Source organism: Cricetulus griseus, assembly GCF_003668045.3.
Source record: "Cricetulus griseus strain 17A/GY chromosome 1 unlocalized genomic scaffold, alternate assembly CriGri-PICRH-1.0 chr1_1, whole genome shotgun sequence".
Classification (NCBI taxonomy): Eukaryota; Metazoa; Chordata; class Mammalia; order Rodentia; family Cricetidae; genus Cricetulus; species Cricetulus griseus.
Genome location: NW_023276807.1, coordinates 158,478,481 through 158,501,645, shown reverse-complemented (window position 1 = coordinate 158,501,645; position 23,165 = coordinate 158,478,481). Strand labels below are relative to the sequence as shown.

General features: G+C 36.3%; 1 protein-coding gene across 6 annotated transcripts in view; it reads left to right on the top strand.

Annotated features, from left to right (window-relative positions):
- Cnot6l (CCR4-NOT transcription complex subunit 6 like) overlaps positions 1-23,165 on the top strand; it is an 84,596-nt gene that overhangs the window by 10,662 nt on the left and 50,769 nt on the right. For 5 of the 6 annotated variants that reach the window (XM_027387677.2, XM_027387680.2, XM_027387676.2 and 2 more), the window contains exons 2-4: positions 15,961-16,082; positions 18,769-18,955; positions 20,761-20,846. In XM_027387677.2, the coding sequence (XP_027243478.1) occupies positions 15,971-16,082; positions 18,769-18,955; positions 20,761-20,846 (385 nt within the window). In that variant the 5' untranslated portion in view covers positions 15,961-15,970. Of the gene's footprint in view, positions 1-15,960; positions 16,083-18,768; positions 18,956-20,760; positions 20,847-23,165 lie in introns of those variants that run through there. The other variant, XM_035452684.1, reaches the window with a different exon arrangement.

The window sequence follows — 23,165 nt, the reverse complement described above, 5'->3', positions numbered from 1 at the left end:
TATTAAGTGAAGATGGACAATTAGGTTGTTGGAATTCCTAATGTGTGTGCCTTCCAGGATGTTTTCCTGTTGCCTGGTCTCCTAGAATAAGGTGCACATTTCATAGCTTTGTAGGGAAGGCCCATCAAGATCTTTCCTTTGCTTACCTCTCTAGTTTTATCATTTATCATTTCCTCTCAAATATCCCCTAGCTTAGCCACAGCTAATGACTTGCAGTCTGATCTGTGCTTTAAATGTGCCTACAGTACCTTATACTTTATGACCCCACTGACATCTTTAATAATTCACCTCAGGTGGCTTCTTAATCTGGGAAACCATATCAGACACTTACAGGCTTTGCTTTATGACTTTTCTCTTGGGCTTTTAGCATATTCTGTGTTCTTTGATAAAATTTGCCATAGGGTCTTATAATTAATTACTTGGGTCTTGACTTCTAGAGCATGTCATTTTGAAGAGTATCGATGATGTATACATTATCCTTATCCTTATGTTTGAAGCATAATAGGGAACATGTGATGCTTTGTGTATAGTAAGAACTTAGGAAATGTGTATTAAATCTGTAAGTGCCATTGTAAGCAGTGGAAATTACATCAACAAATATGTAGTTACAGATGTTAAGTTTTTGGAAAATCAGTTTAACTTCTGGTTAACTTCCATGACTTGAATAGGAACATGAAGTTAATAGGGCAAATTAAAGCATGATTATGAGTGAGATCTGTGCCGACATAAGGGATATTAGTTTTGTCTTTATGTCATTGACATAGATTTCAACTGTAAAGCAGAATTATTTTTAAAATACACAAATTGAGGTCTTTTACTGATAAATTGTAAGCTGTAAAACGGCTTTATTTTAGAAGAATTCATTAGTTAACCACTCTTACTTTTATTGGTAGATACTGTATAGTTCCGAAATCTCTTATTTGTCTGTACTGTTAAAGACATTGGGAACCATTGGATGATTTTGAGCAGGCTGATAGAAGTTTAAAGTTTACTCCTTCTTTTTGAAACTGGTAGGGATGGAACCTGGGTCTTGGATAGGACAGGTGAACACCTGATTTCTGAAATTTATTTTTAAGAATACTAACCTGGACCTGGCATTTGTGACTCACGCCTTTAATCACAGCACTCAGAAGGCAGAGGCAGGTGGATCTCTGTGGCCAACCTGATCTATCGAGTGAGTTCCAGGACAGCCAGGACTATTATACAGAGAAACCCTGTCTCGAAAAGCCCAAAAAACTAAACAGCAACAAAAGCAAACCCACTAACCTGCACATTTGAAGAAGGCCTAGCTTGATTGGGCAGCCTGAGTACCTAGTCCAGCCTGTTAGGTGTAGCTTTCATCCTTTAACAAAGAAGCTTCTTTTTGCAACAGATGGAGGCCCACTACAGAGATCCACAGCTGATCATAATGCAAAAAATAACTGACTGTGAAATGCCCAACCCCATTTGGCTCATCTGCAATGCAACCCCTACACCTAAGGCTCAGGGAAAATCGTAGAAGAGGAGTCAGAACGATAAGACCAGAGAATCAGATTGCCTGCTGCAAAGACATGACAGGGAAGTTGAACCATGAAATCTCAACAATATGGTTGCCTAAACAAGACCTGCATAATGACAGTACCATTCGACATGCCAATGTGGATGGGTTAATCTCACAATATCCCCTCCTGCATGTGGAGCTTTAGGGTACTTTGGCTCAGAGAGGGAGAGTAAACTTTATCCAGTGACAAGTCCTTTGATAACCAATTCCAAGTGACCAGCCTGAAACACATGTTCATTTGAGCAACATTAAATGTTGTAAGTGATAAATTTTTTATTTGGGAGGGGGTTGGGGTTACGTGAATGGAGGAGTTGGATATGGGAGGAGTTGGAGGGGAGAGACAGTAGAAATGATGTAAGTACACTACACATGTATGAAATTCTCTGGAAATGAAAATTTTAAGTTAAAATATTAATCTGGTAGACCAGAGGAATCCATTGAAATGGGACATTTCTTTAAAAGAAGAAAAAAAAAAACAATGCTAGAGAGAAATATGTTAGTGTCATCTCTACTGGAATGATTTGCAGTGTTTCCTGAATTTCGACCCTTCTTAGTTCTTGACTGAGTATATCCGGTATTGACTTCCTGTCCTGCAGACTTCATAGTTTCTTAACTTTTCCTGGGTTCTGAGAACACTGTTGATAGCCTGGAGAAGACTGGTTCTTTTTGTATAATAATTGAAGATAAATGAAAGAAAATAAATTGGATTGAAAGAGAGCCTGTTTGGCTGAGTGTTTAGCTCATTTGGTAGAATGCAACATAGCATCACTTACACTTTCTTGGTTCTGTCCTATCAACCACATACAGTTGGATGTAGTGGCACATACCTGTAATCCCAGCAGTTTTGAAGATGGAGGCAAGAGAATCAGAAGTTCTAGATTCCTTGGCTACTTAGTGAGTTCAAGGACATCCTGTGATACATGACACCTTCTCTCAAAAAGAAAAACAAAATTAGCTCTTTCCCTAAAAGTCCCTAACCAAACAAAACTATTAATTGAAATACCAAAATAAATTAAAACAAATATGTGATATGAAAATTGGTGTATTTAAGTAAGATCTAGCAGCGAGTCTAATGACACCATAGTTCTAAAGGAGTGAAAATATTTTAGGATTTTTTTTTGTAACAATTAAATTGTGACATGACCATTAAATTCTGTTTTTGACAAAAGTCATAGTTACTACTTTCACTATGTAGACTGTCTAGGTGTATATGGAAACTGTGATATAATTTCTTCCTATACAAATTCACAGATTCTCTGATATCCATGGACCCCAGGTTAACAATGTACTGGGTTCTCTCCACTTAGTGTATTTTGTCTAACTTATGTACTTTTCTTTCTTTATAGATGGTAATAATTTTATCACTTTTTGTCTTTTTGAAAGTAGTATGTGCTCTTTTAAAAAGAAAAATTAATTGATACTAAAGGGGATAATTTCCTTATTATTTTATCTCATAATAATGAAGACTGTTAGTGCAGTATATAGAATTATTACTGAGCAATATGCCTTTCTTTACCTATACACACATTTTACATATAAATTAAAGTAGAATCATATTGTAATGCTGTTTTTTAAAATTAAAATGCATCACCTTAATTTTTTTTATCCACAAGAATATTTTATGCTTTCACATTTTTATAGCGTTAAAAATTGATGTGCCAGCTGGGCGCTGGTGGTGCATGCTTTTAATCCCAGAACTAAGGAGGCAGAGGCAGGAGGATCTCTGTGAGTTCGAGGCCAGCCTGGTCTACAGAGAGAGCTCCAGGACAGGCTCCAAAGCATTACAGAGAAACCCTGTCTTGAAAAACAAAACAAAAAATTGTGTGCCACATTACAAAACCCTAAATTCCTGCTTTAAAGTGTACCTCAATGATTTTAGTATATCCACATTATCACCTATGCATAGCATATCCATCAAATATCAGCTCAAATTCCTCTTTCTGCTTGCAGGTACTAACTACTTTCTGGTTGTTCTTGTTGTTTGGGGGGCGGGGTGGGGGAGCTTTGCTTTGAAACAGGGTTTTACCATGCGACTATGTCTTGCTTCAAACTCACAGAGAACTGCATCTGCCTCCTGAGTGCTGGGATTAATACTTGGGGTTTTATGGATTGTCTGTTCTAGGCATTTAATGAAAGTGGAACCATAAACATGACCTTTTCTGTCAGGCTTCTTTGATCTAGCATAATGAGTGCTTCAAGAATAAGCCATTTGATAGCATTTAATAATCTCTCTCTCTCTTTTTTTTTTCTCTTGTGAAGCAAGGTCTTCTGTCACAACTAGCTTCCGAGATGCTATGATTGTTGTATAGGATGTAGCCAAGTATGACCTCAAACTCTGTATCCTCCTGTTTCCACTTTCCATGTATTGCCAGTGCAGACATGTGTATGGCTATACTCAGTTTGTGCCAGTACAGACATGTGTATGGCTATAATACTCAGTTTATGCACTACTGGGGAATCAAATCCAGGACTTTGTATATACTGGGCAGTCTTTCTATAACTGAGCTACATGCTTAGTCTTCATTCTTTGTTATGGTTAAATAAAATGCCCTTGTTTGAGTGTGCTGGATGTCTCTACAATTTTATTCAAATGACTGCAGAACCTGGAAAAGCTGTTGCTGCTATTGATGCATAACATATTGCCATTATTGCGCTCTCTCTCTCTCTCTCTCTCTATATATATATATATATATATATGCTAATTGAAACTCAAATATGTGATGAATCCAAGGTGTTTCAGAGAGTGCTCACCTGTGCATGCAAATTTGATTTCATCTTTAGTAAGTAGTAAAGTTATATGCTTGCCAAAAAAAAAAAAATAAGTGACACACTGGAAGACAAATGTCACACAATTTCAATTTTGCGTGTAACCTAGAAATGAACTTATGGGAACAGAGAGCAGAATTGTGGCTATTAGGCTTCAATGTGGGTCTTTTAACAATGGGGAAACGATTGGTTTAAGGATATAAAACTGCAGCTGGACAAGAGGCCTGGACTCTGTGAAGTCTTGAGGTCTATTGAGAGCATGATAAGTATGGTTGATAACAATATGCTATATTTTAAAAGTTGTGAGATAGTATACTTTTAAGTGTTCTCAAAACAAAAATGATGAGTATATGTGATATAACATGTTAATTGGTTTAATTTAGCCATGCCATTGTGAACATACTGTATTGTGTATCATAATTGTGCATGACTTTATGAGCTAAATAAATGAATGAAAAAAATGCCCTCATTTGTATATGGATATTTTTGGCTATTCTGAATAATTTTGCTGTAATATTAGTGTCTAGATTTTTGTTGGGGCATACATTTTAATTCTTCTGGAGTATATAGCTAAGAATGGAATTGCTGGATAATATGGTAATTCTCTTGAGTTTGTGAGTAATTGGCATTTTTCTTTCTAAAAGTCACAATTATTAGTGGCTTCACTTTAATCTACTTTATTGATTTATCCAGCCTCCTGATAGTTGATAACTGAGTTGTAGATTTTTTTTTGATGGTTATCAAAACAAAGTGAAAATGTATAAAATGTCTTTGAATGCTTTTGTCTAAGAGTGCTCAGTTGATGTATGTGGAGGCCAGAGTGTTGGGATGTCTTCCTCAGTCACACTTCTAGAGCCCACATAGGTTCTGGGCCCTGAACTCCTCAGACCCTTGAGCTTTCCTAGCAAGCTCTTTTCAGTCACCTTCCATATTGAATGCTATTTTTTTTATTTAAAATTTATTTATTTATTAAACATACATCGTTCTGCTTGCCTGTATGCCTCCACAACAGAAGAGAGCACCAGATCTCATTACAGATAGTTGAGTCACCATGTGGTTGTTAGGAATTGAACTCAGGAACTCTGGAAGAGCAGCCTGTGTTCTTAACCTCTAAGCCATTTCTCCAGCCCTTGAATACTTTTTTTAAAGGGTAAATTTCTACAAGTGGACTTGCAGAATCAAACAATTATATAATTTGGATAAATATTATCGGATTACTCCTTGGAAATGTATAAAATAATACTACTGGGGATTAGGGACTGAAAACACACAGCTCTGTGATAGAGTGATTGGCTTAGCATGCACAAGGTCTTGAGTTCTGTTCACAACACCAAAAAAAAAAAAAAATCAGTTTTAAAAAAGATGCTGTTTCTTCAAGCTCTTATTCATGTTATTAATCATTGCCATTCTGAGAACTGTCATATATGTTTTAAAATACTCAGTTGTTTTGGATAATGATTTTTTTTTATCCACATTTTTTGGATGTGTCTGTACTGCCCCTTATAAATATTTTAGAGACTTTTTTGTTATAATTTCTGGGGTTATCTTTTGTCTTTTCTTTGCTTTATCAATATTAAACTTTTTTAAAAGACAGGGTCTTACTATATAAGCTTGGCTGGCCTGAAATTCTTGAACTCAGAGGTCTGTCTGCCTCTGCCTCCTGAGTACTAGAATCAAAGGTGTGTGTCACCAAGCCTGGCTTACCTGTAATAATTCTAATGGTATTTGTCTTGCTGAAAAGTTTTGTACACTAAAACTGTAAAATTCTTTTTCTATTTGTTTTTCTAGGAATGTACAGAACTAAACTTGGCATGACTTAGTCAGAGCTTAGGATGTATAGTTAGACTTAACTTTTGTTTTATAGCTGTGGGTTTATTTATTTTTATCCATGTTAAGGATCAAATGGGTAGGCTAGGCAAGTATTCCCAAATCATATCTCCAGCACTTATTGTTTAAATTCCAATTAATTGCTTCTTGGGCTTTTGGCCAACATCAGTTTGCTGTCTGATATACTATCTAAGAACAAAATATATGTTTTTGGAGTAAGTTAGATAGAATAGGAACATGCTATACATTCTTTGCATGTATAGACCTGGTATTGCAAGAATAGTGCACTGTGTTATGGACTTAAAAGAAATTCTACTTACTCATCATCTGTGGAATATTGGATGTTTCACAGCTTTTCTGTATCTCAGTTTCCATATACGTAAATTGACCATTAATATAATGCATAGTTTTAGTGAAATGAAACATGAGAGTACATACAGATCAAGCTATTAAGGCATGTACTGGGCATTTAGCACATGTTTTCTTCTTCTAACTCATAAACCCTGTCTTTCTTTGTCCTACTTGAAATTTGGTCCAGAAGATAAGAGCGAGTTCCTCAGTTTTCAAAACTAGGGAAGTCATTTGGGATTAGTACTGATTGAAAAAAAGAGTAAATCTTCATTTAGTAATTAAGAAGTCACTTATAAAACATTTTTCATTAGCCACATTTTAATAGGATAAGGGCTAAATTAAGCTGTGTAGTATACATAAACAGCGTGTGCGTATACATAAATTTAGGTAATTTTTATTATAAGTATTTGTAATGTACTCAGTCATCTACCTGACTAAGAATTACTCAATTCAGATTTAGTTCTCAATAGCTACTTCATGGTATTTACATACATTATCTATTATATTACACTGATTTTTAAAAATGTTTTATATTTTGTGGAGAATTACAAAGTATTTTATAAAGAAATGAGAAATAGAAAAATGTTTACATTTGTCATAGTTCCAAGACAATAAGGTTTTAAATTTTTGTTTATTTTTTTGAGATTGTAATTTAATTACATTTCTTCCTTCCCCTTTAATCCTTCAAGCCCTCCCATATATCCTTCCCCATTCTCCCTCAGAGTCATTGCCTCTTTTTTCATGAATTATTATTGATTGCATAATGTATGTATTTATACATACATATTCCTAAACATAATCTCTTTGGTTTACATAGTATCACTTGTATGTATGTTTCCAGGGCTGTTTGGCACTGGACAACTAATGGGTGTGGTGGTCTTACCCTGGGGAGGGCTATCTCTTCTGTTCCCAGCTTTACTCAGTTGCTGTAGTTCTTTGTGTAAGGTTGAGGACTTAGGGGATTAGTCTGGTTTGGCATGTTTGTTGGTATCTCTTGTTCAGCTCATGTGTGGGCAGTCACATTGGTGAGACTCAATAGGTATAGCTTCTGATGTTACTACACAATTTTACAGCAGTCTCTGATCCTCTGGCTCTTACAGTCATTCCACCCTCCCTTCTGCAATTAGATGTGGGAGTGTCTTGTAGATAAATCCATTGGTACTGAGCTGCAAAATTCTGTATATTGATTAATTGTGGTTTTCTGCAGTGGTCTCTGTTGCAAGAAGTTTCCTTGGTGAGGGTGTGAAGACTGTATTTATCTGTGGGTATAAGGATAACTGTAGTTTTATTAGGGATTATGCTGGTTTATAGTAAATTGGTGATTGTAGAGTCTTCTCTAGTAACCATAATTTCACTAGCACTGAGTAGTTTGATTTTTCAGTACTAGGTCGTTGACAGTTCATAGGCATCATAACTGGGTAGAAGCTTATATGGCCCCTTTTGGTACTATGAAAGCTACTCCACAGGGAGTGGGCATTCAGGTGGTTCCAACTCTGGGTCTCTGGGCCCTGTTTCTGAAGTACATGGTGCCTTCAACAGTAGGGGCTTTATCTTCTGCTTCCCAGGAGTTACCAAGGACAGTAGCAATAGGCTGCAAGTTTTGGGAATCTCTTAGACAGCCCTGTTTAAAAAATCAAAACAGCTCTGTCATGGGTTTTATTTAAATGTTTCTAAAATGTTACATTTTTATGCCTTTTTGTCAAAACAACTTGAAAATAAAGGTTAAGAAAAAATGTAGCATTTTTCTCAGTTGTAATAGTGGATATGGATTATGTGTAATTAAGTTTCAAAAATTGATAACAAATACCATTCTTTGACTCTATAGCTACCTGTTATTCCTAGCATGTTATATGTGTATATTGTTACTATTTTGCATTGTCTAGCTAATGGAACGAGAGGGTGTTTTTTATGTAGCAGAACTAGACATTTGTTTCTCTGTGACCTTTAATGAATATTTTATGGGGGCATTTCTACTGTAGGACTAAAATTGGAAAAACATACTTTTTGTGTTTTATTGCTTTTGTGGAGTGTCTACCTACCAAAAAAACAAAAACAAAAAAACCCCCAAAAAACAGAATATGAGGTTAAAGATATTGGGGCATTTTAGGAAATGAGCAAATAAATGTAGTTTCTTCTGATAAAATACAGGTTTCTCTTTCAGTGCCCAGCTTTTGTTTTTAGTTTGGGTCATAGCATGGGAACATTCTTGACTCAGAGCCTTTGTAAGTTCTCAAGTTGTTTATTCTTTTAACCATTTATTTTAGGAACTATTTTAAGTTATTACCTCTTCCTTTTAAACCTTGTTCATTCAGTACAAAGCACTGCCTTTTGATAGTGGTTTGTATGAGTAGAATGGATATTTTGGTGAGAAGTTAATCATGACCCCTTTCCCCCAAAGGTTTGATCTTTTTGTTTAGTGCTATTTTGGATAGTTGTGAGTCAGCGTTGAATCTACCTTTCCTTTGAATCCTTTCATAATAAGATATGGAACATTTTCCTTTGTGCTTTTTGAAAGTTATTCTGGACATTTGGTTATTGAAATTTTTGTTTCAATTTACTGTTTGTAGTGGAGGCTTACAGATTTAGATAATGCATTCCCATGTTCTATATTTTGTTTTTCAAGAAAGTAGTGGTTTATTACCTCTTTATATATTACTGTTTTAATCTAACACTGGAACATTGTGTAATTTGGTTCGTATCAAAAAATATGGGGCAATTATTACAAATTATTTTTAGGCTTTCATATTTTTACAATTTTGTGTTCAAGGTTTATTTTATCAGAAAACTAAAGTGATACAAAAGGTTATGCATAATAATGAAAAGGATTTATTAAACTATCGGGTTTTATAACTGCTTTCTAGAAGTTGAAACGAACAGTATCTTAAATTAGTTTGTTTGTTTGTTTATTTATTTATTTATTTTTGGTTTTTCGAGACAGGGTTTCTCTGTGTTGCTTTGGAGCCTATCCTGGCACTCAATCTGGAGACCAGGCTGGCCTCGAACTCACAGCGATTGGCTGCCTCTGCCTCCCAAGTGCTGTGATTAAAAGCGTGCACCACCACCAACGCCCGGCAGTGTTTTTTTTTTTTTTTTTTATTGTTTTTAGGTGTAGTATAACCTTTTTCGTTTATGTACGTGATTGTTGTTTTGTTTTAAGGCAGGGTTTTATTATGTTGTTCTGCCTGACCTAGAACTCTGTATGTAGCACAGGATATCTTTGAATGTACAGAGATCTATCTACCTCTGCTTCCTGAGTGCTGAAATTAAAGGCATGTGTACTACACCTTCCATTGGTAATTGTTTATCTAAACAAAATTTTGTGAAATATTAAGTCATTGATTTTATATATGATCTGAGCCTGGAATTGGAAGGAAAAGGGGGATTTTGTATGAATTTTTGGTTCAGGTTTTTGGTCCATCCTTCTCTGTTTAATAAACATGTTGGGCCAAATGTGGACTTTTAGTGGACTTGTCTGTATGGTGTGTGATCCCTTTATACACACTTCTTGTAGTTTGTTTTGGGTCCGAATATAATTTATGGTTGACTTTGTTTATAGAAGCAGAGATGTTATTATTTCTGGGATTATCTGAAGAAATGTGTTTGCCCATTTTCCAGATTGTATTACCAGTGGATTTAGTGGGATACTTTTCTGTGTGCATAACCTGTTAGTAATTAGTTGTCTTAAGAGAGAACCATTCACAGTGGGTTGGGCCTTCCTACATCAATTATTAATTAAGAAAATGACCTACAAGCTTGCCTATAGGACAGTCTTAAAGAGGCATTTTCTCAAATAAGATTTCCTCATCTTAAATATGTCTAGGTTTCTATCAAGTTCACAAAAACCAACCAGAGGTATTTTCTCAACTGAGATGTCTTTTCAGATGACTCTTATCTAGTGTCTGTCAAGCTGGTTAAAAAACAAAAACAAAAACAAAACAAAACAACAACAACAACAAAAAACTAACCAACAAAACATATGTCATTAATCATATATATCCCCTTCCTGTTAAGTTTTATAAAAATGATACATAAATGAAACATGCTTTTTATCCATCCTTACTGTAGATAAGGGTTATGTACCATGAGGTTGATACATAATAGACATATTATGTCTGTTTGCTTTGCTTAATTCTTACTGTTATATAATCTTGGTTTGTTTTTTTGTTTTGTTTTGTTTTGGTTTTCTGAGACAGGGTTTCTCTGTGTAGCTTTGGAGCCTGTTCTGGCACTCGCTCTGTAGACCCGGCTGGCCTCGATCGAACTCACAGAGATCCACCTGCCTCTGCCTCTGCCTCCCGAGTGCTGGGATTAAAGGCATGTGTCACCAGCACCCAGCCTCTGTTCTATAATCTTAAAATGGAAAAATGCCCATGGAATTCAGATGTGTTATATTACATAGAAAATAAAACTTTCATTTTCTGAAAACTTTGAGAAATATTTAAATTAAGCCAAATGTGGTTGAAATCGTTTTTCTCAATGGGAAAAATGATTATATTCTTTGTGCTTTATAATTAATTATACAATGTTTATGGAAAAATAGGGTTTATTATGATTAATAGATTTTTGGGGTTCCAACTGAATTGCTAGATGATACAGAGAATACCAGGAGCCCCCTTTAGGTTCTTGGTGTCATAAATAAAATAATTTAGGAATGAACTGAAGTGGAAGCTCAAGGGATATTTTATTAGAGTTTAAAGAGAAAAACATCCCAAGATAGGCGAACTGTAAATCCTCAATAGGTGCCTGGAGAAGGGAAGGAAAAAAGCCATGCCATGGAGGTTAGACACATGCCAAACAGACGCATGGCAGGGAGGGAGGGAAGCTTTAGGAAAAAAGAAAGGAAATCCAAAAATCAGAAAAGCATATTTACATTCTGGGCCGAATCCAAAGGAAAGAGAAAGAAAAGAAAATGGAAGAGTTGTACCTTTCTAACTGAGGCCTCAGGCAGACAGGTCAAACCTGGTAGTAGCTTATATTGACTGCAAGGGGTAGGGAGCAGGAATTCTGGAAAGGAAGAGTATAGTATCTCATTAAAGGAAAATTTATTGCACCTATTTATTTCTCCAATGTGGCTTAAGTTGAGTCTGCCTTTGTAGGTGTGACCCTTAGCCCAACTAAAATATTAGATCTCCACCTAGGCCAGAGATTCTGTTCTTTTGACCAGAAAGATTTTTTTCTACTTTAATATTGTTAACTCCAAATGACATAATATGATGAAATTAGAATTGAAGAGTTAATTTATAGACTGGGTACACAAAACCAATGAGGAGAACTTGCCTGCTTTTAAGTAGAGGGAAAACTGACATGAGAAATTTTGATTGTGGTCTTATAAACTAGGTTTGATTTCTTGGTACATGATGAATACTACCATGCTTTACTCTTGATAATGCAACAAAATTTACACGTCCTGAAAGTAACTCTTTGAATACTGTTTCTTAACTTAGAAATAGCCACAGATTTGGATACTTGGTTTAAGGGCACATGTGAGAAATAACAAAGAAAAATGAACAAAGAACCAACAGTAGAGCTGAGGATGCAGCCTAGTGGTAGAACTCTACATGGCATGTGCCAGGTCACTAACAAAATAAAAAGTTAAATCAACTGTAACTATCTATGCAATTTGAGAGGATAATGTGGATACTTAATTGGACACACGTGGTTTTGAAATTTGCTATTGTTTGGTCTGAAGTAGATTTTTTTCCACCATTTTTTTCATTTGAAAACTGCCTTTAATTGTGATGATCTATATTGTCTCAGCTCAGCTCCCACAGATACTAAGCAGTTTTTTATATCATTTCTTTTATTTTAAAAACAATCTTTTCTCATTTTACATACCAATCCTAGTTACTACTTCCTCCTCTCCTCCTGCTACCCTCTTCCCCCCCCCCCCACCAAACCCCATCCACTCCTCAGAGAGGGTAAGGCTTCTCATGGGGAGTCAACAAACTCTGGCACCTTACTTTGAGGCAGGACCAAGGGCCTCCTGCTAAGGTATCCCTCCAAAGAGAATGGGCTCCAAAAAGCCAGTTCAAGCACTAGGAATAAATCCTGGTCCCACCACTAGTGGCCCCACAGACTGCCCAAGCCACAGTTGTCACCAGATTCAGAGGGCCTACCTGGTTTGGTCCTGTGCAGTTCCCCCGATGTTAGTCCAGTGTGAGTGAGCTCCCACTAGTTCAGGTCACTTGTTTCTGTGGGTATTCCCAAACTGTTCTTGACACCTTTGTTCATGTTATCTCTCCTCCCTCTCTCCAACTGGACTCTGGGAACTCAGCCCAGTGCTTAACTGTGGATCTCTGCATCTACTTTCATCAGTTGATAGATGAAGGTTCTATGATGATAATTAAGGTAGCTGTCAATCTGATTACAGGGGAAGACCAGTTTTTAGGCATCCTCTCCACTGATGCTTAGGGTCTTCCTTGTGGATTCCTGGGAATTCCCATAGTACCAGGTTTCTCCCATAGTCCTATGACTCCCCCAGTTAAAGATATCTCTTTCCTTGCTCTCCCTCTTTGTCCTTCCCCCATCTCAACCATCCCATTCCTTCTCTTCTCTTCCCCCTTCCCTTCTTCTCTTCTCCCCTTCCCCACCCCTTCTGCTCTCCTCTCTCCCCCATGATTCCAATTTTCTCACGAGATCTTGTCTATTTCCCCTTCCCAGGGAGATCATGTATGTCTCTCTTAGGGTTCTCCTTGTTATCTAGCTTCTCTGGAGTCATGGATTATAGGCTGGTTATGCTCTGCTTTTCTTCTGATATCCTCTTAGGAGTGGTTACATGCCGTGTTTGTCTTTCTGGGTCTGGGTTACATTACTGAGGATTTTTTTTTTCTAGTTCCATCCATTTGCATGCAGATTTCAAGATGTCATTGTTTTTTTGCTGCTGAGATGTACTCCATTGTGTAAATGTATCACATTTTCTTTATCCATTCTTTGATTGAGGGGCATCTATCTAGGTTGTTTCCAGGTACTGGCTATTATGAATAATGCTGCTATGAATGTGCATCCTTTGAGTGTATGCCCAAGAGTGGTATTGGTGGGTATTGAAGTAGATTGATTTCCAATTTTCTGAGAAACCAACATACTGATTTCTAAAGTGGTTGTACAAGTTTGCATTCCCACCAGCAATTGAGGAGTGTTTCCCTTACTCTGAATCCTCTCCAGCATAAGCTATCAGTGTTTTTGATTTTAGCCATTTTGACTTGAGTAAGATGTCATGTTAGAATCATTTTGATTTGCATTTCCCTTGTGGCTAAGAATGTTGAGCAATTCCTTAAGTGTCCTTCAGCCATTTGAGATTCTTCTGTTGAGAACTCTGGTTAGATTTGTACCCCATTTTTTAATTGGATTATTTGGTATTTGATGTCTAGAACTGATTTCTTCAGTTCTGTATATATTTTGGAGATCAGTCCTCTGTCAGATGTGGGATTGGTGAAGATCATTTCCCATTCTGTAGAGAGTCATTTGGTCTTTGCCTTATGGAAAATTCTTAGTTTCAGGAGGTCCCATTTATTAATTGTTACTCTCAGTGTCTGTGCTACTGGTGTTCTGTTTAGGAAGTGGTCTCCTGTGCCAATTTGTTCAAGGTTACTTCCCCACTTTTGGTTCTATGAGGTTCAGTGTGACTGGATTTATGTTGAGGCTTTTGATTCATTTGGACTTGAGTGTTGTGCTTGGAGGTAGTTGTGGATCTATTTGCATTCTGCTGTATGTTGACATCCAGTTAGCCAGCACCATTTGTTGAAGATGCTTTCTTTTTTTTTTTTTTTCATTGTATAATTTCTGAAGTCGATTTTATCTTCTATTATCAAAGCAGTAAGTCTTGTATTGGACCCCTTGAATATAGTTATTTTCAGGGCTTAGCACATTTGAAGTGGTTTTGTGGGTTTTTTTAGTCACCATTGATGATTGTGTTGTGATTATGAAGACAATAGCATGATTTTTGTTTTAGTTGTCATGGCGCTGTAATTTATCTAGTTAAGTACTTTTGAGAGTACAAGGGAGTGACAATAATTACCTTAGAACAATAAGTATACATTGCCGGGTGGTGGTGGTGGTGGTGGTGCACGCCGTTGATCCCAGTACTTGGGAGACAGAGGCAGATGTATTGCTATGAGTTCGAGACCATCCTGGTCTACAAGAGCTAGTTCCAGGACAGCCGCCAAAACTACAGAGAAACACTGTCTTGAACACCCCCCCATACACACACACAAAAAGAACAATAGGTATAAATTATAACCAACTTGGGCAAATCAAGATATGCATTTACCTGATTAGGATATGTTGATGGCAGTAACAGAAGACAAAACTCAGCTTGTGGTAGTAGGGGAAGCATACTGTGTGTGTTTTATTGAGATTTATTGAGAAATCTGCCTTTTCTTTGTCTGTTTTCTAGACCTTCTTATGAGGTCAACTTTCCTTGTAGTTGGATGGTTATGTGGAACTATCTGGGCTTTATCCTTCCTTGATTATGATCAACAGGAAAGAGGATCCTATTTCTTCCACAAACATAGAATGGGTCTTGAGCATTGTCTAAATCAATTCCAGTTTGAAGGGGAAAATCATGTCTTAGGTATGAAATAGCTGAGCATTACTCAAATGGAGCAATAGAAGTACAGGACTATTAGACTAGTTGGAGTTGCATTAAGGAAACTAGTTGTAAGATCAGCTTTTCTAGGAAAGCAGTGCAGTTTGGCACAGGGGAAGGAATTGGATCAACACAGTATTCTCTGCAGTCTAGTGTGGTTGCTTATTTGCATTTTCCCTTGGGCATCTGTTAAAAGAGTTTCTCCAAAAGCCTAGAATATTGTAGTGTGTTTCATGAAAATATGTAGTATAAAATGATTTAATTAACTAGGTTGGTGGTTTGGTTAAAGAGTACACCAAGACAGATTACTGGGGGTGAGGAGTGGTAGTAAGGCATTTCTTAGATGCGTTATCAATGCCACAGACAGGGTCACCAGCATAGTGGAGTCTTTGAGGTGAGTTCAGACCACAGCACCAGAGAAATGTGGTGGGATCTCTGATGAGAATCAGAGACCTGGCAGAGGAGGGAGATTCTTCTTATACCTTTTTAGGATGGGGAGTTTCATCAGAAGCTGCAGCCAGGTTCTTAGATTAGCAGGCAGCAGACAGGGAAGGGGTAGGGAAAAGGAGAGAAAAAGAAAACATTTTCTTTTTTGATAACTATATTATTTTTTAATTTTTTATTTGCTCATTCTCCCCACACACATTGATTTTTCCCCTCCCCCAAATGACCAATTTCCTCAAATAACTATAATAATACCATAACTTTAAAAAAGCAATGTGTGTGTGTGTGTGGGGGGGGGGTCAGATGACAGCTTTACAAAGTTGGTGGTCTTCCATCATGGGTTTCTGGGGTTGAACGCTTATCATTAAGATTATACAATAGGCACTTTAACTGCCTGAGCCATCTTGCTGACCCTGACTATAATAATTATTGATATTTTTTTCCACAGACTAATAGGGATGCCAAAGGAAAAATATGATCCTCCAGATCCTCGCAGAATTTATACCATCATGTCAGCAGAGGAGGTAGCCAATGGGAAAAAATCTCACTGGGCAGAATTAGAAATCTCGGGTGAGTGAATCTAAAGCATTTTATGTGGGATATATAGCAACAATTGGCAAGAGTATTGCTGTATCTTTGTTGTCATTTAACTGAATGAACTAATTGGAGATATGTAAGAATCCTGAGGCACTTAGTGTTTCTTTGATCTTTCTAGATATTTTCCCTTCCTTGTGAGATTGTCTTGAGCAAGGATAACCATTTGAGTAAAATTAGTAAAATGAATTTTGTGTTGACTTTCCCAGACCAATTTTTTTGCAAATTAAAATCTTTGCTATCCTTCTATTATCTGAGTGGTGGCAAAGAAGGAACCCTGAACTCCATTTGTGTAACTATATGTGCTAGCTGTGAATAGGACACATTCAGAATTTGTTGAAGTAGAGTATGATTTGAAAAACTTGCAAACCAGTCTGAAAATGAGAAAAACATCAAATTAAAACTAAAGGACATTGTATATAATACCCAGCTGATATACACTTCAAAGTTAACAAGATTGTGAAAAACATCAAAAAGTACCTTAAGAGGAAGGTTAAAGAGTCACGATAATTAAAACAGCCTGAATTGAGTTAAAAAAACAAGAAGATAAAAAAACTGGTAAATCCCGAATAAAGCCCGAGTTTAGTTTCTATTACTGTATCAGTGTTGGCTTCTTATTTGTGATAAATATACTATGGACTGTAAGACTCTAATGTTAGGAAATTTAAGCAAGGTACATATAAGAACCCCAAATACATATATAAGTACATACAAGCAGCCAAAAGTTAGCCTGGCGGTGGTAGCGCACACTTTTATAAAATCCCAGCACTTGGGAGACAGAGGCAGGTGAATCTCTGTGGAACTCAAGGCCAGCCTGGTCTACAGAGCAAGTGCCAGGACAGAATCCAAAGCTATAGAGAAACCCTGTCTTGAAAAACAACCAAAAAAAAAAAAAAAGAAGAAGAAGAAGCCAAAAGTTGGCTTTTACCCAGTAGATACCCAGAGTATTTCTCAACCCAAAAAATACCTAAGTCCTTTGAGGAACAGAATCTCTCCTGATTGAGATCTGAGTGTTAGTCCAAGTTAACAGAAGTTTCTCTTTTACTCATAGCCTCATCATTGAATACTTTGTTTTTGCACCAAAATGTAAAATCCTAGTTGACACTTTGTGTTTGAATAAGGAAAGTCTGTGGTAGAAAGAACCCTGAGTTAAACATTGAGTGCATATATATAATTTTCCCTTGAAGTTTGTATTCTCTAAATTCTATTGCTATAGTGGGAAATTACCAATATGGAGCCAAGTGGAAATATAAGGGTATTTAATAGGGAAAAGCCTTACTTACAGAGCGACCTAGCCAGCTGGCGTGGCAGTGGTCTGTATGCAAGCCGAAAAGTGAAACCGAAAGAGAATCGCAGTTCCCTGAAAGTCCACGCTCACTTAGGGGCTGGCTACATATTGCCATCTCTCATCTAAATCTTTTTGGAAAGTGATAACTATAAACAGTTACTTTATGGGTCTGGAGAGATGGCTCAGCTATTAAGAGCACATACTGCTCTTCTAAAGGATCTAAGTTTGGTTCCCAGCACCCACATCAGGTGGCTTACAAGTGGGCTGCACCCCTGGGCACATACCCATATAAACACATATATACTCACCTAAAAGCAAAACAAAACAAACAAAAAACACCATCACTTTGCTTTTATAAAATCTTAAATCTTTTATGCTTTATAATAATTATAAACAGGCCTGGGATGTCTCTCAGCTCTTAGAGTACTTGCTTGGCATTCCTAAAGCTTTGATTTAGGATCAATTCCCAGCACCAAATAAGCTGGGTATGGGAGTACATGCTTGTAATCCTATCACTTGGGAGGTAGAGGCAAGAAGATCAAGAAGTTGAGACTTGGTCACAAAACAAAACACTGACAACTCAGAAGATAACATCCCATGTTATAAACCCTGGGGCTAGATGATTTGACCAGACCCATATTGCTAATAAGTGGTAAAAGTCTGAACTCTGAAGCAGATCTTCTGATTTAGTGCATGCTTTATGTCCAGTGCTCACAGTTACTGATGTGAAACTTATTTCCTTGAATATGAATATGGTGCATTTAATTGTAAAATCTTAAACTACAGTTGTTAATCTTTAGCTATAAAATCAGAAAACAAGGAAGGTTTTTTTTTTTTTTTTTTTGAGGACACAATGATTTTCCTCATGGCTAATCTAAGATTGTTTCTAAATAATAATAATTCATTGTTTATTTAAGGTTTGTTGACCAATCCAGGCCCTGGATACATCTTACACTCAGAATTTTCATGGAGTGTGTGAAAACTGTTGTGAATGTTTAAAAAATAAAAGCTCATGCCTATTTTGCCACCAAAGTTCAGTTCAGCCTTAAGTTTTATCCTTCAGATCTGGCTTTGAGAGAGGTCTCAGTCAATAAGCCTCATTCAGTTTCTCTTTCTCTTGCTGTTTGTCTCTTGCTCTCTGTTTCTTCTTTCTCGCTCTTTCCCTCTCTCCATTCATGAAAAAAAGTGACTTGAAAATGGAGTGAAATTAAAGCAGGCCAGATGTTTTAGCAATCATATAGTTTCAAATTCAGAGTTCAAATGTCAGAGATACAATATCCGTGTGTATTTGCCACCTTCTCTAGCATTTCCCAGTTCTTGGGATTCAGGTGTGTCTTGAGTCTAGAGTTTATGCTTTAGTGTTTTGCCTTTTAGGTAGAGTGCGGAGCTTAAGTACATCACTTTGGTCATTGACACACTTGACAGCGCTGCACCTAAATGACAATAATCTTGCTCGCATTCCACCTGATATTGCCAAGCTTCATAATCTGGTTTACCTGGATCTGTCATCCAATAAACTCAGAAGTTTACCAGCAGAACTAGGAAACATGGTGTCTCTCAGGTGAGGAAACTTAAAGACATGATTCACTATATAAAATTACAAATTTACCAAATAAGAAAGTTATGGGATGTTATTTTATGGTGGGGTTTCCGTGTCTGTGAAGATCAAAAGAAAGGATTGGTCTTCAGCACAGTGTGTGAGTTGGCCTCCATTTAATATTTCTTTTCCTTTGCATTGTAAGTTCCTGCTACGAGTTTCTTGACAGACTTGAGGCAGGGGGAGGTTAAAAGTCTTACTTGTGAAGTCTGTTAAGACAATCAGAAATACGACTTGCTTTTAGATGAAAATTTTAGGAACAAACTTCTGTTAGAAAACAGTCTATATTTTATAACTCTTTAATGAAACCTAAAAACTTGATTAAACTGGATTTATAGTTCAAGAGTTTTTAAGACTCTGTTTTTGAAACAGAGATGCCCCAACTGGCCTCAGTTTGCAGCAGTTCTGTTCTAGCCTCCCATGTCTTGGGACTGCAGGCATGTGCCACTACACTGGCAGAACTTCCTTCAGAAGAAAACATTTCAGGACCTTAATTAACTTTTTACAGAACAAGAATTACTTTTGAGTAATATGAGGTTTTTTGTTTTGTTTTGTGTGTGTATATTTATCTACTTATTTATTGACTGTAGTAGCAATTTTTTAAAGTTGCTCTTACATGTCTAAAATTAATAACTGTTGTGTTATTTATTTGTTCTTTTACCACCCCCAAATGGTTTTATGAATGCTTATTTTTTTGTCCTTTACTACTGAAGGTATTTTTTTCATAATTTGTTCAAAATTTCAGTTACAAACTTAGATTTTATCTGTTGTCTCTTTCTCTTCTGTGTTTGTCTTTATTGATCTGTTCCTATCTTTTGTGTTTTAGTACATATATTCTATATTAGTGATTGTTCACCAGATTACATTTTGTTTTTCATATTTTTCTGTTTTTAAAAGTAATATTTGTTTATGTGTGTGTGGGTTTGTACTTATCAGCACCTTGCATGTGGAGGTCAGAGGAAAACTTTGTGGGAGTCTCTTCTCTCCTGTCATGTGGGTCTTGTGGATCAAGCTTAGGTTGTCAGCCTTGGCATCAAATGTCTGTACATACTGAGCTATTTTGCCTGTCCTTTCCTCATGTTTTCTATTTAATTATTAGCTTCTGCCTTGTCGTGTATTTCTCTATATGTTTTTAATTTTTTTCTCATAGAATTTTGGCATGGCTTAGTTATAATAGTTGACATAGGCAGTTGACTACTAATTTTAGTTTAATCCTCAAGTTTGTTAAAAATTTACTTTCTTCATGCTGGGTGGTGATGCATGCCTTTAATCTCAGCACTTGTGAGGTTCTCTGAGTTTGAGGCTAGCCTGATTGGTCTACAGAGCAAGTTCCAGGACAGCCAACTCTACATATAGAAAACCATGTCTTAAAACCAACCAAACAAACAAACAAAAAAACCCAAAAAACTTCTATGAACTAAGCTTGGTTCAAGGTCTTAGAGGTTTTGGATACTAATAACATCATCTTTCACTCTGATTGGCATCTACTAGATATTGTGGATGAAAGGAAAAACTTGATTTAGCCTGAGATTGATGTGCAGTTCATATATGTCTGAATTTTATCTGTGCTACCAAATGAGTACATCATTGAAATATTTCATAACTGTAGCACTTCAGTAATAGTATGCAGCATTTTGGGATTAACATGTAGAAATGCCTTGAATGTAAACATCACTCATGGCGTGTTAAAAGAAAGCTAAGAATGACAAATATTGGTATTAATAAAGCATGTTATATTGTACTGAAACATTTAAATTTTTTTTAAACAGGGAATTGCTTTTAAATGACAATTATTTACGGGTTTTGCCTTATGAACTTGGCCGGCTCTTCCAGCTACAAACTCTAGGTTTAACAGGTGAGTGACTTAAAAAGAAGATAATGTTTATACTTAGTATTGAACTATTATAATGCCTTTTTGAAGATGATTTTGTTAACGTATAGGTCAGTTTTGTTATGACTTTGAGAATGTGAGAGGGATTAGCTAAAGGTATTAGAAACATAGTGGTCAAAATATTTTATCTTCTCCCATCCACTTTGCTCCCCACTTTCTCTCACCCCTCCTCATTTCTCTCTACCCCTTTTTTGGAGGTAAGGTTTCATTCTCTAGCCCAGGCCAGCCTTGAACTCTTCATATTCACTCTGTATCACCACCCCCCATGCTGGGATTATAGATGTGAGCCACCACTTCTGCTTCATTTTATTTTCTATATATGCTAAATCTTATGTAATTAAACCAGTCATCTAGCTAGAAGTAGGTTGATGCGGCAGGCCTCTTTATTGAAAACTTGTGGAATGTTTATCATTTTTTTCCAGATTTTTTTTATGTTTATCATTTTTATAAGCTTAGATTCATGAATTGAGGAATTAATACTTTCTAACCTATTTATAAGTATCTTTAATAAGAATAATTCTTTTGTTTGAAACTTTCAGAACATGTATTTTCTACATTCTGGTATTTATTGAGAGACCATTAATGATAAATTTAGCAATTTAAAATTGAACCTAGCAGATATACCCTTTGAGCCAAACAACATTCATTATATAACAAATGCTAGCACTGAATACTTTAACATGACTTTTTTTTTTCACTTCTTGCCTTGCACATTCCCCAAAATTTATGCTGTATTACCAACTGAGTGGATTATTCTGATTAATTTTACTGTCCTTTAATGTATTAAAGTATTAAGTCTTAAAACTAGTGTTCTAGGGCTGAGTATATAACTTATTAGTGAAGTACTTGCCTACCATGTACAAGATCCTGGGTTTGATCTTCAACAATACCAAAAGCAACTACTGTTTGGCTGTTCTTTATTGTAGTGGCATTTTTTTTTTTACTAACACAAATTCATTAAGATCTCTTCTCTGATCAAAAGGTCAGGATTGTCAGTCTAGATAAAAGAAAAATAATATTGAGCTTTGTGCTAATTATAGGAAATCATTTGAATTAATAATTTTTAAAAATCTTTTCAGGTATCTAATCTGTTAGTCATTTGTTAGCTATACCTCACTAAGTATAGCTAACAGCTTTTTGTTCTTGCCTATGGAGACATCCCTCTTACTAGAGTGAAGTGTTTGTTTTCCTTCTCTTTTGAATTTTCAGTATTTATAGATGTATAACAAGGTATTTTGAGGACTGACATCTCAAACTCTCAGGTGCTAGGATTATAGGTGTGTGCCATCATTCCCAGCTGCATTTCTGAGTTCTCATTTTCAGTAGGAATGTTCAAACAGTCCCCAAAGTTTCTCCTTTTTGAGGATCTGCTTAATTTTCATTTAGTTCCATTTTCTGTTCAAGTGATCATACACAGAAGGACCAGGAACTTTTAGAAAAGAACGAAAGCTAGAGTTTTTTCTGCCCTTTACCTTTTTCCTTAAACAGTTGAAGGAATGAAATGTCCTTAACAACTGGTAGCTTTGTATACACAGGAAGATAACTTTCGGGATAATTCTAAGTCAGTTTTGAGCTGTTTTGACTTATTTTACATATAATGAAAGAAAAGGGAATGAAGCATTTAACATAGCACTGTGAGTCTTAAAAGAGACAGTGCAAATGGGCAGCCTCTTCATATCTTTTTCTTTGAAATCATAGTTACTGAAATTTTAATAATGATTTGTATTGTCCTGGTCATAACAAGCTCATTTTAAAAAATTACATTTTGAGATCTGAGGAATGTGTCTGGAGGAGAAGTTATTTGGAAGATTCATAAATGACTATAATTTTTTTGTTGGCTTTACATTTTTTTCCCATACAGTATAGTTTTATCATAGTCTTTCTCTTCCCCCAAGCCCTTCCAGATCCTACTTAGCTCCCTGCAATCATAGGCCTGGCCAAGACAGTTAAGTTGGAAATGTTTCCCATAAGTCACTTAAAAGTTCAAATGTTGACATATCGAGATAGATAGCTCAGTGGTTAAGAGCTGTTGTTACAGAGGACTGGAGGTTGGTTCCCAGAACCCATGTTAGGTGGCTCATAACTGCCTGTAACTCAGGTTTCAGGTGATCCAGCCCTCTTCTGGCCCCTTGGAGGCACCTGCACTCATGTGTGTACATTCACTCACACAGATTACCCCCCCTCCCCCGTTACAAAACAAAATTTCATTGTCTTTAATTTTCAATTTATTTAATTATTAATATTTAATTTTATGGGGAGAAGGAAGGGAAGGACAGAGGGATT